Genomic DNA, 18862 nt, shown 5'->3' on the forward strand with positions numbered 1-18862 from the left:
AGTTGTTGGTATTCCATGGGTTTTGGTCAGCTTTTTCATCTCATTGTATGATGGAAGTTGATATGATGAAATGTCTTCGAAACATGGCCTAAAAACCTTTTAGAATGGAATTTGCTTCATTTGAGACTTCTGGTGATGTGTTGATTTCTTAACCCAGTGTGTCTTTATAGTGCTTATGGGCGAGTGCTGAAGAATGCAAGATGGGACTGGGTGCTTGCCCAGAAGAGAGAGGCAGAGACGAAGTGAGTTTTAAAGAGAGTGTGCTTTAAAGAAAGGTTTTACATATTTGGAAACACTAAGCTAGGACAGAATGGAAGAAGTTGGCATAGAAGTTACCTGCTTCTGGGCAAGTTTCTCCCTATGGCTGTTCTCAGCTTAGGAGGAGATATTTATTTTGAATATAGATTAAGGAACATTTCCCACACCTTTATTGCTAAGGTGGGCGCCAGGGGTGGTGGAGAAAACATCCCACTAAACATGTTGGCCGGTGCTAAAGATGAGCAGGATGTTAACACAGTTTGTCCCTCACTTCCCCAGATGCTGGAAATTGAGGTGCAGCGGCGCTGTACTGCAAACCTTGCCCAGTAAAATTAAAGGCTTTGTTTGCCTTAAGGAGCTACTTTTTTTGGTGAAATCTGCTGTTTTAATACGATTTATCAGAGAATTAAGCGAGGTCAAAGGAAAAAGAATTGTCTCGTATGCTCATAAGCTGTTAATCTTTCAACTCTGCAGCTTTGCGTGGGCGTCACTGTAGGGAAGGAGTCTCAGTTAAAGTTCTCGGTCTGTCAGCGCCTCCTCTATTTAGGTGTTTTCTGATGTTTCCATTTAAAACTGTAAAAAGAAGAAATAGCAGGAACTGAGTGTGGGGGACCAGGCTCTAAAATCCCTCATTATTGCTGTTCACTTTAACACAAAGGTGTTGAAGCTTTTGAAATCGTATTTACCATTTTCCGTAGACCAAAGTCGCAAGAATTAAAATGCTCTTGTAAACTACAGCACAATTTTCTGGTTTATTAACATAGTACCAACAGGTACCTGTTTCTGAAAACCATTCCTGTTGACTTGAGAAAGAGAAGAGTTGTGTCTTTTACAGAGCTGTGCAGGTGAGAGGGTAGAAAAGTTCTTGGAAGAATAAACAGTGTTATCCACGTGGTGGGACACAAGAAGCTGTATAAACTGCTGAAGAACGTCTGAAGACATCTGAGCCTGCACACATCAGATTCTGAGGAAGTCCAGAGGTCTCACAGGTCCCAGCGCCCTGTACTGTTTCAGATCATACAAGGTCTCACAGAGAGGCAACGGGCAAAGCATCTTGAATTTTGTAATTTACAAATAACTGAAGTTTTACTCTTCATTTGGTACATTGTAGGAGAGAATATAGATTTACTTGAGAATAAGTTGGGTTTTTCCTAACGACAAAAGCACTTTGGGTTTGTCTCATCCCTTTGAATTGCTGATGTGCTTTTCAAATTCTTCTCTTTTCAAGTGCATTCCATAAAAGTATATGGAGTGATGTATGCACTCCACACAAGTGTATGTCTGTGATAGCTTTTATTTTAGAAACAGAAATTGAACATTCTTTGATTTCTTAGTTATGTAAATGACAATGTATTGATACAATTTACAAATCATCTAGTGCTGTGCAAGTGTGTAAATAAGCAGTTCTTTAGAAGTATTTGATGGAGATCCAAAAAGTATTTCTGACCTCACATATTCCTACTTTGATGTGAATTTTCGAAACTATTTAATTAAAAGTTTTCTAAACACAGTTGTAATTAAGACACGGAGAACAGCTGGTTGACCACAGTGGAGAAAGCTCTTTTTGGCTGTCAATACCAGTTTCAGTAGGCTAAGGCTGAGATCTTAAAGCAAGGGTATTGGGGCCTGAGAATGCTGACCAGCACCTGGATTTTAAAGATAATATGCAGGCTACAAAGTCTGTTAGCTCACATGCTTAAATTTAGGTTGCTGTTTGAGTGCATTAATCTTTTTTTCCTTAGTGCAGATAAGTTGTAATAAAGGGTGAAGAGCCAGACAAGAAGTCTCTCTGGCTAAAGAAGTTTAGTATATAAAAAACTCCCACAAGAACTTGGGGCACTGGTACAGATGTTAAGGAGCACTCTGATGAACCCGAGCTCAGCTCTTGGGAACTTCCCTGTCCGTCACAAACTGCCATTCCAGCTTATTGGAAGGGGCCTTCATTATAATGGCAGTTTGTACCCATTGTGTGAGTCAGTGTCTTAGCTCGGGTATATCGGACTTTCACCAGCAAGGAAATGCGGCTTTGTTGAAGTGAATAATATTATGCCTTTCTGTTTTTACTGAATTTTTCAGTTGAGTGAACTTTATTTAGTTTGGGTTTTCTTTGATTTGACAAGGGAAAAGAAAGAAAGCTCTTGGTTTTCTGAACAGTACAATTTTTTGATACTTTGTAATTCAAGTAATTGAAATGGCTTAACACTTCTATATTACCGCAACCTGAAATGGCTCCCAAGCTACCTGTAACGTGCAATTAATTTGCCACTTTAGATACCAGCCTAATTGCTGGTAACGCTTTCTATGTTTTATTCATAAACAAAAGTCAGATTAGAAATACGTTCACACTGGTACATTCAAATGATATTTCTCAGTTTAGAAGACTTTGCTCTTTTTCTATGAGAAAAGTTGCTAAATTGGATGATTTAAGACAAAAGTATTTTTCCTATGTAAAAAAAAGTTTAAGTAATTCTTGTTCTTCAAATATTGCCTTCATCTCATTCATCTGAAGTGTCAATGTAAAGCCAAAAATGTTTACAGCCAAACTACATTCACCCCTATGAAGGTTTTGAATGAAAAGAGATTTGAGTGTCTGCATTTAAAAAAAGTTCTCTGTGTGTATGTGTATTTTTAACATCTGTGGTTTTCATGAAAGACAACTACAAGAGCTGCTACTGTTATCTCTAGGCCCGTTACTTTTAGACGGTACTGTTAAGGCCCTGTGCATAGCATGTTGGGTTTGCCATGAAGAAAAAGTGCTTGTTTTATAAAGGAACGCAAAGAAGGGAAAGGGGAAATCTAATATTGAAATAACTGCAAGGTTACGGCAACCTCAGTCTAACAGGGCATCGCTGCTTTTCACTAGAAATATTTTTACATGTTCTGTCAAGAAATTGATGCTGGGTTTGTTCCTGTTCCCAGAAGCTTCTGCATGATTTGCAAGCTGGTGAGATGACCCTTTCTCATCTGTGCTGAGGATGCATTCTGCAGTTTGCTCACTTAGCTACAGAGAGGCTTTTTTTCCTTTGACCTAGACTGCTAATCCCTGGTTGCAAAGAGCAGCAGCTGGGCTTTGTCTGTGGAGGGCTGGCACTGCAGGCAGCCTCATTCATTAGAGCAACCTCCTCTTTGTGTTATTGAAAGGGTAACTTTCTGTTTTCTTGCTCTGAAAACCCTCTTCAGGTTTGTGGAAGTCTACAATACAAGATTATTCCCTTCCCCCCCCCCCCCCCCCCCCCCCCCGCCCCGGAAAAAAAAGGCAGCTTTCCAACAGCTGTCACATAGGGTTTCACAAGACTCTGTTTAACTAAAGCATTTCTAACATTCCACAGGTGAAACATTTTTAGTTGCTTTTTGGAAAGGTGATGAAACCTTTTTCTGTTTATATATAGAGCACTTTAGGAGTGTTGTTTTGTAGCTCTAATGGATATAATTACAAATAAACTTGTATCCACATTGAATCTTCATTTAACATTGAGTAATCGGGCTTCAATGACTCTTGGTATAATTCCCTCAGTTAAGCATGTATAGAGCAATGTAAGAAGTTAGTGGTAGTCAAAAGCTAAGTTAATAGAAGAAAAGGACAAAGTCATTTGCTGGTTTAGACTTTACTGCAGTGAGAGGTAAAACTGCTACTTTCAGAGGAGAGTAATTTGGCCTGTAGTTTCTCTAAGAAGAAACTATGTAAAACATTTGATTAGTAATCACAAATTTCACATTTTGGTTAATGTCAGTCAAATATTTGTGTTTATAGTTCGATGTTTTGTAATTATTTATTCTGCACCTGAGCAGAACTTTCAAATGTATGTAATGCTCTTGAGGTAAATGCATTCCTTGAATACTTAGGTTAGTTTTTGAGGCTACAGACAGATGTAGCCTAGCCTGAACCTTCTGACAGCACCTCATTTCAAAACTTCCTTTTCTTTTAACTTGAGCTGGGTTTTTTTTTTTTTTGCTACTCAAAACCTGTTTTAGAGAGGAAACCTATACAGAGTGGCAGCTGGCAGGCTTGGAACTGTGTGTACCGGTTAGCTGAGCTTGCCAAGGTTCTGTTGCTTGGGCATCTTGACCTTGGATACAGGGCTTTGTGGATGCCCCATCCAGTCACTTCTGTAAGCTGATTAAGCTGCAGGTGGCACTGAATGTGCCACCCCAAGTAGACAGATTGTGACAGAAAAGGAGAAGGAATAAAGGGGTGAAATGCTGACCCACTGTCATGAAAGTGAGTGGCAGAGTTGGTGGCATACTAATTATTTGTGTGTGGAAGATCATCAAGGGAAGGAAATGCAGGAAGGAAAGTTTCCAACTGTATGGAGTGTGTTTATATACGTAAAATGTGCCCTATTCTGTAATCGGTGATTTGTAGAGGTATGAAACAGTCATAGTTTTATCTGTTAATGAGATTCAGGTATGAATTGAAAACCTACATAAACATACAGCCTTGTTTGTTGCCTTAATTAAGGAATTAAGTCCTGATGCAGAAATTCTTACGTCTGCATTCTAGGATGGCTTTGTGATAGTAGGAGTAACTGTCTGGAAGTCAAACTGGTTTCTTTAGTGCCTACAAATTCTCATGAAATAAGAGGTGACTTTTTCTTTCCCTGTGGCTTTCAAGGTATTAATCTTGTGCCAGTTGTTTTTGCTGTATTTATACAAACACTGAGAATTAGTGAGGTGCCAGGAGCTCATGTACCAATCTTTGCCCTGGCAGCTCTCGGTTTTGCATCTCCGTGCAGAGGTACTCGCGGTATGTGTAGGTGATTGCACTTTGATAAAAACCAGCTGGTTTACACAGCATCCAAGTTGAGTTGTGGTAGTGGTGCAACAAGTATCTTGGGAAACAAGACAGGATGTTATTCAGTGCCCTGTACTAGCAGTGGTTGTATTCTAGTCCAGGACAGTGTGGACCCTGGGTTGTTGTCAATTTATGCACTAGTTCAAAACCTTCAAGCTTGGTTTCTGGCAGCTTTCATTTCATTTATCAGACTATATTCATCAATATCTTCATATTTCAGCAGATTTATATATTTTTTTCTACGAAACACTTAATGCAACACCTCAATTAAGTTAATATATCTTTCCTTCTCACTTCAATTACTGCATATTCCACCGTGGCTTTTCCTTTCCTTCTTTTTAACCTGATTATGTATATTTAACTTGCCCATAATTTTTGATTCAATGTCGTGACCATAAGGCGTAGTTTCTGTGTTTGTGATAAACACTACCAAAACTGAGCTTAATTGTAGATTTTCATCCCCAGTATTTACTGTCTTGGTTGTTTTTAAAGTGAATCATATTGACAATTAATAAAAGTTGAGCTAAGCCATATTTTTATATAAAAATTATTTCTGGTGACAAAATTAATCTTGAGAAATCAAAATACTCCTTTGTTCCAGACTTCCAACATTGTAATAAACCCTTTTTACAAGCTGCAGAAAACCAAAATGAAAATGCTCAAATTACATTCATGCATTTATATATCAGTGCATTGCTGAGACATTTAGGAGTGTTTTTCCATATGTCCTTAAGATGAGGCTTTTTAAAGTTCTGAAAGAATTTAAAATATTTCATGCTAACTTGTTCTTTTTTTTAAGATTATTACTTGAATGCATCTTTAGAGGGGAGTAATGGTTTGTGAGTTGATTAAATGAGGATTGAATTTGGCAGTAAAGTGGCCTTAGATTTTTTTTTTTTGTTTTGACTTCAGTATCTGTTTTGAGTTAAAATGGTGATTTTATGTCAATATTGAGGGAGTTGCTGGAGGTGAAAAGAATTCTAGAGACTTCTTTTTGTGCTTTTAGGGATTTGAGTGGTTCGTGTTGCTCTAGCTCTGTACGGTTCTAAATGCAATTGATCGGTTCATTTTTGTTAATTATCTAAATTTTGCCATCTGCTGGAGAGCCTTTTAGTGACATTATAATTCACTACAGTTGGAGCTTAATTAGAGCTTTCTGCCTAGTCTGTTATGTGTTCACCAAACAAAAACCTACACTCCTAGCCGTGGTCAGTTCTGTTATTCAGCGTTTAAGTGAGCACCTGGAGTGGCTGTGCCGAGCTTGCTGTGTTGTTGCGAGGTTGGGTTAAGTGCTGTGGATTTGCTTTTTATGTATTGAACCAGGCATTTCCATGGCAGTTGACACCTTTCAGCTTCCTGAATGTTTGCCTGAGTATGACATACAAATTATCACACCTTTTTGAATGCCATTCTCTTCATTTATCCCAGGATTATGATGGATGCAGAGGGGGTGGAGAGGCAACAAGACAGGGCAGAAAAGAAGCTGCCACCTACCAAGAAATCGCTGCACACATCTGCTTTGCCTTATGTTCCCTTTATGCCGAAAAATACTGTTCAGGGTCCATGCTGAGCAATTCAGAGTGCAGACAACTGTTTTGCACAGATTTTCTGAACTGACTTTGTGTTGTAATTTCCTATAAGCTGTGCCTCACACTTACTGATTTGTTACGTGAAAACTTTGGATTCAGCATACCTTGGTGAAGGCACACCTCTCGACTATTGCTGAAGCGCTGCTATGTCTTAAAGCTAGGTTAATTTAAGGGGGATTGGGGGTTTTTTCAGTGTAATAGGACTTATTGTATAGTAATGCAAAATGAACCTCCCATGCCATGTAGGATTTTAAAACAGTGTGAGAAAAATGCAGCGTCTGTAATTTGTTTGCTCACTCTTTCTCCAGGTTCAAGGAGAAAACCAAGTCCTTTAGAACCACAAAAGCGATGTGGTGTAAGATTTCTGACTTCAGGAAACAGTAAAGAAGTTGAAGCTATAGAAATCTAACTTCTATTAATGTAATCAAGACACTACAATATTACTTTGCGGGCTTTTTTTTTATTATTATTTGTAACTACATTATATTTTCTGATGGGAGCAGACTGCAGGAGCTGCAGCCTTTGTGATCATATTTTTACACCTGAAAGTCATAATAACATGTACACAAAATTCTCATAAAACTCTAAGGACGTCTCCATACAAGCCTTCATTTTTTTTCCGTGATGCATTCTAGCAGTAAGAAAGAAAAATGAATTTCGGGCACTGTGTCCACACAGCGTAACATCCTTGTGGCATAATAATGAACTGGGTTTATTTGGAGGAATCCAGAGTGTAATGGAATATTTCTCTGGGTAATTGTCACAGCAGTAGAAAAAAACATCTGTATTTTCTCTTCTAAAAAGCTATGTTTAAATTTATGGAAGCCTTAGCTTTTACAGCTTCCATGGTTATAAGCTTTCTTCTCTTATTAGCGATTTTGTAACGGTGAGTTAAGTGAGGAGTTTGATCATTTTGGTCAGGTATGTCCACAGGAGTGAGACCCCCAGCTGAAGAACCAGCAGTAGTTAAACCCCCAGGAATTTCAGGCAGTGGTCATTAAGCAGGCGCACAGTGAGCAGGGACACCTCCCACTGGATCAGGCTGCTCAAAGCCCTGCTCAGCCTGGCCTTGAACACCTCCAGGGTTGGGGCGACCTGGGTCAGGGTCTCCCAACCCTTACAGAAAGACACTTCTTCCTAATATCTCATCTAAAACTCCCCTCTTTCAGCTTAAAACCATTCCCCCTTGTCCTGTCACTGTGTTCCCCAGTGAAGAGCCCCTCCCCAGCTTTCCTGTAGGCAAGCTAAACTTTCAGCTTAAAGGAGTACTTCAGGAGTACTCTAAACAGTACTTGAATTATTCTTTTTTTTTCCTCTCATGTATTTGACTAATATTTAAGTTAATATTTTCTTAAATAAGTCTCTCTAGATTTTCCAGTTCAGTAATGAAGTGTTGACAAAAATCTTTCGTTTACAGCCATAAATGCATGCTGTTTTTAATTCAGATTTTGTTAACTTTACCTGTGTTGCAGTTTCTTTGTTTTCAGCATGCTTCTTGAAAGTAGCCCCACTATGTGGGGATTGTTAAGGTTTTACTGGGTTCTGTCATCACCAGCAGCAGCCGCTTCTGGTTTTGTTCCAGACCGTGAACCATTTTAACTTTAAAGATTTTAAACTTTAACCATTTCAACTTTAACTGTTGAAAGGTTTGATGGGGAAGCTGTATGAGAACCATCTAAAGTCACTTGGTGACTGGGGGAATCAGGGGAAACTTCATCGTGCTCTACAGCCTCCTTACAAGGGGAGGAGGAGCAGGCGCTGAGCTCTTCTCTCTGGCCACCAATGACAGGACTTGAGGGAATGACAGGAAGATGTGCCAGGGAGGGTTAGGTTGCACATTAGGAAAAGGTTCTTCACCCAGAAGGTGGTGGAGCACTGGAACAGCTCCCCAGAGAAGCAGTGACTGTGCAGAGCCTGACAGTATTCCAGAAGCATTTGGTCAGTGCTCTGAGACCACGGTGTTAGTGTTGGGATTCTCCCATGCAGGGACAGGAGTTGAACTTGATGATCCTTGTGGGTCCTTTCCAACTCAGGACATTCTGTGCTTCTATGACATGGCTTGCACAGCACTAACACACACCCCAGCTGGGCTCCTCTCTCCCAGCGTACAGAAGTGATGGCATTCCATATGGAAAGATGTGAATGACCCCTGCCTTCGTTCTGCAAGAAGCTGCGTGGCCTAGTCATTTTGTTTTATTATTTTTTGCATGTCTTGGATTTAGATGAATAATGTTACCAGCCAAGAAGCATAGGCGTCTCAACTTCAGCAAAATCCCTGGAGATGAAGTTTTTAGATCTTTTAACTTACGAATTCTCAGAAAGCTTTGAAGTATAGTTGTTCTTGTCCCTGTAGTCACTGTATCTGACTCGGAGTGGAGCTTGGGAAGCTACTGGAGTGAGCACGTAATGGTTCCTCTCTTTGGTAGATGGTTGCTCTTTTGCCCAAAGGTTCTTTCTGTCCTTGTCATTCAGCAATTTGAAACTGGCAATAAAAACCCAGTGTATTGGTTAGTCCTTCAGGATATTGTGAACAAACCTAAGTGTTCTCCTAGGAAAATGTTTGAAGTGGAACACTGAACTTTTTGTTACCTGTTTCTGGGTCTACTCTTAATGGATGTTATGTATTTTTTAATGAATGTAGTACATTATAATATTACATTATAGCATTCTATTCTATTTTATTTATAGTAATGTCTTCTACAGCATTGTTATTCCATCTGTAAGAAGTCTGACAATATTCAATCCTGTGTAGTTGTTTAAAAAAAAAAAGGCAAGCTTAATTACTCTTGGTAAGTTCAAAGCAACCAGATGTTTTTGCTGGCTTATTGTGCTATGTCCTGTAACTACTGCTGATATTAAACGGTTTACAATTTCCATACTTACTAGAGAGTTAAGGCATTTCAAAGGACACATAGACAGCTTGGTTTAGGCACCTCTGCCTGCCTAAAATAATGGCTTCTTTATCTTATCTGGACAGTGAATCGTAGAATGGTTCAGGTTGGAAAGGACCTTAAAGCCCATCCAGTTCCAACCCCCCTGCCATGGGCAGGGACACCTCCCACTGGCTCAGGCTGCCCAAGGCCCATCCAGCCTGGCCTGGAACACCTCCAGGGATGGGGCAGCCACAGCTTCCCTGGGCAACCTGGGCCAGGGCCTCACCACTCTCCTGGGAAAACATTTTTTCCTAAGATGTCATCTAAATCTCTCCTCTTTCAGCTTAAACCCATTTACTCCTTGTCCTCTCCCTGCACTCCCTGATAAAAAGCCCCTCCCCAGCTTTCCTGGAGCCTCTTTCACTACTGAAAGGCTGCTCTAAGGTCTCATTGGAGCCTTCTCCAGCGTGAACAATCCCAACTCTCTCAGCCTGTCCTCATATGGGAGGTGCTCCAGCCCTCAGATGATTTTCGTGGCCTCCTCTGGACTCACTCTAGTAGATCCATGTCCTTCCTGTGTTCAGGGCTCCGGAACTGGATGTAAGGCTCCAGGCAGGCTCTCAGAAGAGCCGAGCAGAGGGGCAGAATCCCCTCCCTTGTCCTGCTGCTCCCACTGCTTTGGATGCAGCCCAGGACACGGCTTTATGGGCTGCGAGTGCACGTTGCTGGCTCATGTTGAGTTTCTCACCTACTAGCACACCCGAGTCCATCTCTTTAGGGCTCCTGAATGGAGGTTGCCTCTTCTGATGAGCCCTGCTAAGTGCTTAATTTATATATGTACTGAGTTGTCTTTTAGAGAAATAGTAGTCTTTTCAAAGCTAAAATGACAGTCTAAAACAGAATATCAGAATATTCCATCTTCCTATTGAACCGCATGTCTTAATCCAGACAGAGACTGGGAGAGACTTTCTGGCATACTTCAGGTTTGTGGAGTTTATAAAGAAAAGATTGAAGAGCCAAAATGCCAGACCAACGCTTTATTTCTCCCACATGAAGCACTATTGCCATTACCTGCTGAACTGCGCTAATAAAACAGGCTGAGAACTAAAGACGAGTGTTTCTTTGCCAAACGTCGACAAATGTGTATTTCTTTTTTTACCCTGTGACTGCCACTTAGCAACATAATGTGCAGGAAGTATAAGTGTTGTTCTTTCCCTTTCTGTCTCACCAGTGTTAGGGAGGGTTCAGGAAAAACACGTCATTCACAGTTGTTTTGTTTCCTGGAAATTTTTCCAGTATGACCAACAAAAAAAAAAAAAGAAGATAAATACTTTTTCCTTGCATTGAAGTGATTTGATGGTGCATGTAAATCACTCCTTGAAATCACCATTTAAGTTGGCAAAACTCTGCTGGTCATAAATAAAAGTTGTTAGAAGGCTGTCATGTGGGTTGTTAGGTTGTCTTGTCTCTCACAGTGGAAGCCAGGAGAATTTTGTTCATAATAATGTCACTTTTTGAAGAAGAACACACTCTGCCAGCCTGATTTATGATGGCACATTTCCACTAGGACGATACTGGTGATCTGCTTATGTTTCTTAATTTCTCCCATTGAAATTCCTGAGTGAAAAAGTAAAAACCTTAACTGACTTCACCGATCAATAACAATAAACACTGACATCTTTTCCTGAAACCCTGGCACCAAGTCGTGCGGTCTCTTGTTGCGGTCATCTCTTTGCTGTTACTGAAAATCGAGTGAGTTTGCCACTCGTTAATTCCAGGATGTTTTGAATTAACTGAAGAATGATATCTGGGCTCTTTGGGCTCTGTTTATTGACACAGGGCCGTATCTTTGTTTCTAAAGTAGTTCTGCTGAGCACAATTCACTTGGCAAAGGAATCCAGGCTCTTGGCTTGTCCTTGCTGAGCTGACTGAGAAGGGGGTTTTGGAGCAGGTACCAGTTGCGTGCTTTACCTGCCAGCTGGAAGCAGTGCCCCACCTGCTGTTTCTCAGAAGAGGGCAATAGGCTGTATAGTGAGATCCTTAACGTGTTTTTCATACTCTACTGATAACATTTAAAGTATTGTTTAGATGCCAAAAACAATTATGTTTTAGTTTAGCTGTGTTGGCTATTGGAAACTGGTTGAGAAAATTGACTGTAGCAGAGTGAACTGAAAAAGTAATGAGAATTTTTTGTTGTTGTTGTTTAAATTAGATTAATTTCATTACATTTATCAGTGCTATTTTGAATAATCCTCTGGGAGCTATGTTTCTGCGTGGTAGGCTCAGCAGATTGTGAAAGAGGCTGTCACAAAAAGGAGGTTTTTTAGGAGTAGGGGATCTTGGATTCTGTTCTTCCTTCTGTCACTGACTCACTGTGCAAGCCTCCTAAACTGCATGAGTCACTTAATGTCTCTGCCTCATTTACACTTCCTATAAAAGCAAATAATATATTGTGCCCAGTGTTTGATTGTTTCCCTTGCATCTCTTTCCCTTGTGTCCTGTTTAAGTCCCCAAAGTAATTCGGAAATTTACAGAATTGTATCCATTTTTTACTAAACTTTCTGTCCAATTCATGTCTGTTGATGCAGCTGTTCCCAAAAAAAGACATTTAGTGAGAAATTTAATTGTTAATAATCGTTATGAAATAACGAACCGTAAAACATTAAAAATTTAATTAAATATCTTCATTCATCTACACCTGAATCCTTCTTTGCTATTTTTGATGCTTGTATGCTATTAGACATTTTTAAGGATCCTTTAAATGCCATTACAAAGATTTTCAGGCACTTCTAAACTGAGTGAAGTAGTTCTGTTACTCTTTCTTATTTCCCCAGTTTGTGCCCCACTGTTTGTTACCCATCTGCCGCATCATGTTTAAGAGCTATAGATTCTTAAAGACGAAAGCTGCCTTTTGGTTTTTAAGCATTTTTATAGCCTACAGAAATTACAGATGGGCAACACAATGACGTACTGCATTTTGGTTTACCTGCTCATACTGTTATTTCAGATGATTTCAAGGGTGTTTACAAAAACGAGGTGTTATAGGAATATAAATCTCAATTTTATTCTTTGCCAGAATTCTTGCTGTTTGTTATGGTAACTCAAAATACTTTGAACAATTTAATTTTCTTTAAATAGATTCAGCGTCTTTAAAGTGTTTGCAAGCTTCTCTATATCCCACATACAAGGAGGAATGGAAAATAAAATTTTTGAAAAACATTTCTGGAGAGCTTATTGCCAAATAAACTTCACTCGAGGAGAGGCCAAGGCTTGCATAGTGGGGCTCAGCTGAAGAAAAACTGGTAGTTGAGTAACACTTCACTTTGTTTTGTTCTTGACTGGCAATTTCTTGATCTTAGTAGGACACCCCAGACTGCATAAATAAAGTATATTTAAATAGAAAGGCTGTGCGTGTGTGCACATGCATTTTTGTGTCTAAAAATAGCTTTCTTGGAACGGGATTCAATTTTGACTTTGCCTGCTTCACATTTAACATGGAACAGAACTCCATGTGGAAAAACTAATGTCCTTTTATTGGCCAGCTAGAATTGCCCTTGCTTGGCACTGTTTCTTTTCAACTCTTGGCTATGATCTACTTCCATTTAGTCAGCAGCAATATATGTAAATTAGTTCGGGGCATTAAGGAATGAAGAACAGATGGTTTAGAAAATGCTTTTTAAATTAGTATTTTTTTCTTTAAAAGTGGTTTTGAATGTTGCCTAATTTTTCCACCTTATTTCGTTTCCACTTACCCTTCCTTAATTCAAAGTTTTAACGGAAAAACTAGGGAGTTGATATTTTTTTAAGCCCGGTATCTAATATGCCTGATGTTGTTCAATAAGAGTCCATTTATCTTTCTAATGGAATAATTAACAGAAGAATCTGGCATTGAATAAGATTGTAAAATCACGTTGTAATACTACAAAAATAATGTTTCTACCAAATAAACAGAACAAAGTCTCCTCTGCTAATCAAGAATGATGACACACAATTATACAGTGACTTCTCATTTTGAACGGCTCAGTAGTGAGCTTTTGAGGGAAACGTGCACGTGTTATCGTCTGCCTGTTGTGCTTGCTTGGAGCTGGTTACCAGTAGGCACGCTGACGTGGTAAGTGAGGCTACAGTTGGAACAGACAGACATTCGTCTTCGTAGAGTGTATGAAGCATCTAAGTGCAGAACCTCTGGAAACTGTTCTTCTTTCTTCCTAGAACCAGAACAACAAAAGTAAAAGCTCACAAAATCTTTTTAATCCTTGGTAAGCATTGAGATGTGCTGATGTTCTTGAGGGTGATGCTGGTCTGTTAGCCATCTGCTATGGGGCTTTGCACGGTGTGGACAGCCACCTGCGAGGCGCTCGCTGGATGCATCCCCTTGTACTGACATCATCAAATGGGCAGTAGGTGATGAATTATTCACTGTCTGTGGAGATAAAGTTTAGGCTTGAGGAAAGTATCTGAATTTTGAAGGGAAGTGTCTCTAATGACCTGTCTCCTGCTAACCAGTCATTAAAAAAACAAACATGAGAACAGTTAATCTGTGAAGAGATGACATGAAGCTGGTCTGCTCTTAGGCGTTCAAAAGCTATCTTGAACTGACTATAATAATGAATGATTGAGAAGGTGCCTGATACTCTAACTGTACTGTGTAGCAGTTAAAAGATAACCTTTTCGCAGTTTTAAAGTACTGTGTGGTGCACTGAGACCAAACTCACTGGGACAGTGTTATTTAGTTTTAAACCAGGTCTTCTAAAACTGGCACCTGATATAATTGCTGGAGTATTTAATTTCATACATTTTGCATAAGCAGAGAGACTATTTTGTGTGTAGTTAACCAGCATAACAATTGTTTTCTTGTTGGTGTCTCCAGTATTATTTTGTTCCAGTTTGATTGATTGTCAACACCAGTTTCTCCAGTTAAATTTGGGGCTTATTTATATAACAACAGAGATAAAGCTGTTTTAGAAGATGAAAACAAATTGTAATTTGGGGTTCAGAGGTGGGGAAGGGCAGACCAGAATAGCAGGAATATTCAGTATTGACCAGTCACAGCAGTGTCAGACACTGTTACTGAGATTTCTGATCTTGTGCTGCCAGATCTCTCACTTCAGCACTGCGAGTGCTAATCCAGGATACGTGCCCAGAGGTGCAGAGTCCTGGAGGTGGCAAGGAGTGGGTTTTCAGCAGGCTGGACAAAAAACATAGCACCGAGCAGTTCTGAAGGAGCTAGGTAGAGGTGAAGTGGCACTAGTGTGGTAAATAATATTTTAGTTGCCGCGAGGTACTTACACGAAAGCGAGGTAGTTGTGCCACTGTCATGTTGCTGAATCTGGAGTTGGCCAGCTAAGTGTGCTGATGGATGTGCAGTGCTCACTGCAGGGCTCGCTTTCACTAAAACTGAACTACTTTGTTCGCTGTATGTGCCTGAGGCTTCTGAGCCTTTGTGTGCCTTTCTGCTTCCACTGTGCTCACGTGAAGGTTTCATATTGCAGCTTCTTATCAGCTGTCAAATTTGTCCAGATTCACCCATTTTGGTTCAAATCATCATCTCAGTCTTTGAGTGGGCTTGCGGAGACGTGGCTTACGCGTGCAGTGTATCATGTTTTTTCCTTGAAGTATCTTAAATGAAAGATGGTTTCTCATCTGGTCCTGCCAGTGCAGCGAGTCTTCAAGTGAGTGGGAATTTGCTCTTGACTTTTACCGCTTACAGCCATCGTAGGCAACTGTTGTCTCAAAGTTGAAAATCGCACTTGCATTCTGGCAGCTTTAGGAAGGGGAATTGAAAGTCAGATAAAGTATCAAATCATATTTTTTGAAGGCTGTAAATTCTTATGATACGGGAAATGTTTTGTGTAGTAAGATTGCTGCCTAAATTATGAAAAACAGGGTTAAACAAGTACTTGCAGTATCCACGCATGTGGTTGTCTTCTAAGGTAATGGAGTTTGTTCTTTGTTAGTGAAATGTTTGTCTCTGGGTACTTTTCGTAGTGTATTCAAATGGATTGATTGTATGATAGACATAGAGCATACCTCAGGGAAATGAGAAATGTGCGTATCAGCAAATTTGTCATAGCAATGGAATTTAAGAGGACTGGGGTTTCTGAACGTAATTTTTTAGTTTTTTAGTAAAAGGTGGGGCAAAATATTGGAAGTGTGTACGCATGAGCTTATTAAATAAAACCACGCAGAGATACCATCAGTGGCTCAAAATAGCTAAGCTGTAAAGAGCTGGATTTCTGGAGAACATTCCAGGAAGGTACCCTGGGTATTTACTGTTTTCTTCATTCAGTTCACTAATTCCTATTACATATTGCCAGGGTAGGTGGACTTCTGCTTTGAGCTGTCCTTGCGTCCAGACTATCTTCCCTTTACATATATAACTTTTTTCCCTTGTGTGGAGGGATATCAAGGCTGTTCCCGTTTTCTTTTATTGCTGTTGTGCTGTGGCTCTATGAGTTGATCTCTAACGCTGCTTCCGAAACCCCAGGCAGGAGAGGGAGGTTAAGTTCACCTGATTTCCAGCAGTTACACAGCTATCTTTACAGATCTCATCAATAAAATCTTGCAAAATACCATCTTTTGATAATCCCTCAGTGAAAGTCATTAGTTAAATATGATAGATATAACGCTTTAAATCTCCTTAGCATTCCCAGCTCTTCACAGGTCTGTGTAGGCCTGTCTATCCTACAGAAATGTCAGAATATTTATCTTGACCGGTTACTTACTGCCCCAACATCTTCTCTCTTATCTATGGCATCTTTACCTGGGGTTACCTGGAAAATTAATCCTCAATAATGGGTAGCATAGGCCCACTGTTCCTTAATTATATCATGAATTTTCTTACCTATTTTTTAATGTAAAAATACCAAAGCAAATTCCAGTACTGTGTTGCTTTTGTAATTGTAGCATATCTGGGAAAAAAATCCTTCCTTGCCCTCACCCTCAGAATAATAAAGATTCTCGTTTAAGTCTTCAGCATACAGTATTAGTTCATGATGGGAAGCAGTTTCTGGTTATACATATGATGATTCCTCTAGCTAAACTTCACTTTTTTTGCTTATGTGCCCTCTTTTGGTCTGCTTTAATAAAGTTATTCTACTCCTTATATAAAACGGTGGTACCTGATGCAGAGACTTGAGCTGTATTCTAAACACCATGGCCATGGCTGTAATTATATCAGCTAATGGCAACGCTGGCTGCATGCCAAGTAAAACGAGTAGGAATTGCCTAATTGGTAGATGAAACAATGAGACACATGGAGAACTTTGTAGTATTTTAGCAAGTCTCTTAATCTTAAATTCTCTACTCCTCACAAAGCTCAGTCAGCAGATCACTGTTTTCATTGGAGATGAGCATGTTTGCATTAGACAATTAGAGAATAAAAAGTTATGAGATACCATACTTGCTTTAACCTTCCCTTTTCCAGTTTAACAGGTTCTTAACCATGCTTGGGCAAGTAGGTTTTTACAACTGTTCTTACTTGTGGTACTGCTTACTGTCTGTTCACTGCTTTGGGCTGGAATGTGCAGACAGCTCCTCTTTGTCTTGAATTTTACCCCATTAGGTGTGTGTTTGTCTACAGAATGGGGTATGTCAGCCTGAGGATTAGCTTAGCTGTTGGCAAGCTTCCCTGCAACTAATCATTACCTCTGCTTTGCAGAATATCTTCAAGTCCTGTAGGTTTACAGTTCTTTAGAACCCTTGGATGTTTAACCGTTTCACCTCTGCTAGTAAGTGTGAATATTACTCTTTGGAGAATATTCTGCTTGTTTGGATTTTTTTTTCACTGAACAGTGAAGTTCTACAGTTTTATTGTGTTACGTGTTTTGATTATTGCAGACTACAGAATTTCCCCCTCTACATTATCTTGTATAGTTTAATCCTTTTTGAAGGGGATTCACTAAATTGCAGATAGAAAAGCTATTGCTTTTGTAAGTTTTTCCAGATAATCTCTGCGTCTTCATTGCTAAGACTGTCCCAGTGGCAAAGTCAGCTCAGGGGGAGTGACCCTCAGAGCACCACCTGGCTGGCCCGCGGAGAACTGAAACTGAAATAAGTGTCTAAGGAAAAACTTGGGAACGTTGATCAGTGTGTTACACTGGCAACTGGATTATCAAACCGGTCATCATTTCATCAGGATATTTTTTGCACTTTATACTCTTCAGTTGATTCATTAGATCCTTGAACTTAAAAAAAAAAAAAAAATCCTTTGAAATTGTGTTTTGTCTTCAACAGTGCCCTTAAAGATAGTCGTTTCCCCCCAATGACGAGGGATGAGCTACCACGGCTTTTCTGCTCAGTGTCTCTACTCACTAACTTTGAAGATGTATGTGACTACATGGACTGGGAGGTAAGGATGTCAGATATCTTTTCAGAAAATTACTTTGATACCATGAACATCTATAGCAGAAGTCACACCATTTAAATTCTCTGCATGTATTAATGTAGTTGTCACTGTTTTGCATTCTCTACACATTGTTTTGTGCACAGATTCAAAAGATCCTTGTGGTAGAACTGTCATCACCTTAAAAGTCTGAGCCATGAAAATAGAATAAAATTTTCTTGCCCGCTTATGCATTCAAATGTAAGAGTGGTCTACAGAGTTGTGTTTGTCTAAGACTCCATTGAGCAAGATGATATCTGAGTGATGGTGCCCTGAGACCTCTCTTGCAGCATAGCTAACTGCTGAGATATGGTAGATCCATATTTCCATTCTCCTTGAGCTCATCTTTTTTGCCCTCCTTCCTAGTTTGTTCTTTCCCTGTACATATTGTAATTCTTGCCTCAGGGTGCCTCCAGCTTTGCTGTTGATCCTTAATGCAGATACTCTTGCATCTCCTGTTGCACTGGGGAGTGTGTACATTTAGCAGCACCTCAAAAGAAGGCAGGTAGGATGGTTGGAATAGATTGCTGCGAAGTGTCATGGCTCTGGTCCTTTAGAAAGAACTTCTGTTTGGTTTGTGAAGACTGTAAGTCTGCAATTTGAGTGAATAAGCCTACAGTCAGGAGGTCCGGTGAGTGGATTCAGATCCCAGAAGCGGCATGTATAAGGTATGATCATGTTGTAGGTCTTACAGTGTGGTGCTACGGGCTCTGCTGCCTTGAGAGAGTTTGGCTGCAATGTACATCACAATTTCAAAGAATTTAATGTGTCCCCTGTGTGCTTCTTTTCTAGAAACATAGAAGAGAAAAGCAAAGTGCCTCTACTCGTTCCCTCTATTTCATGTTATAGCAAATAACCAACTTTTTAATTTATTTTCTCATTAATTTAATTAAGAATCTCTGGGGTTTTTTTGCTAGAGGGTAAAGCCTGTCTTGCTTATTCAGACCCTTCCCCATTTTTTTATTAA

The 18862-nt window shown here is 39.8% G+C and overlaps 1 protein-coding gene across 1 annotated transcript in view; it reads left to right on the top strand.

Moving 5' to 3' along the window:
- The window catches only part of AMMECR1 (AMMECR nuclear protein 1), a 106367-nt gene that overhangs the window by 73223 nt on the left and 14282 nt on the right, over nt 1-18862 (top strand). Inside the window, exon 5 of the mRNA XM_054075549.1 lies at nt 17748-17862. Within this exon, the coding sequence (XP_053931524.1) occupies nt 17748-17862 (115 nt within the window). The remainder of the gene's footprint in view (nt 1-17747; nt 17863-18862) is intronic.

This window comes from Cuculus canorus, chromosome 10 (genome assembly GCF_017976375.1).
Source record: "Cuculus canorus isolate bCucCan1 chromosome 10, bCucCan1.pri, whole genome shotgun sequence".
In the NCBI taxonomy this organism is placed as follows: Eukaryota; Metazoa; Chordata; class Aves; order Cuculiformes; family Cuculidae; genus Cuculus; species Cuculus canorus.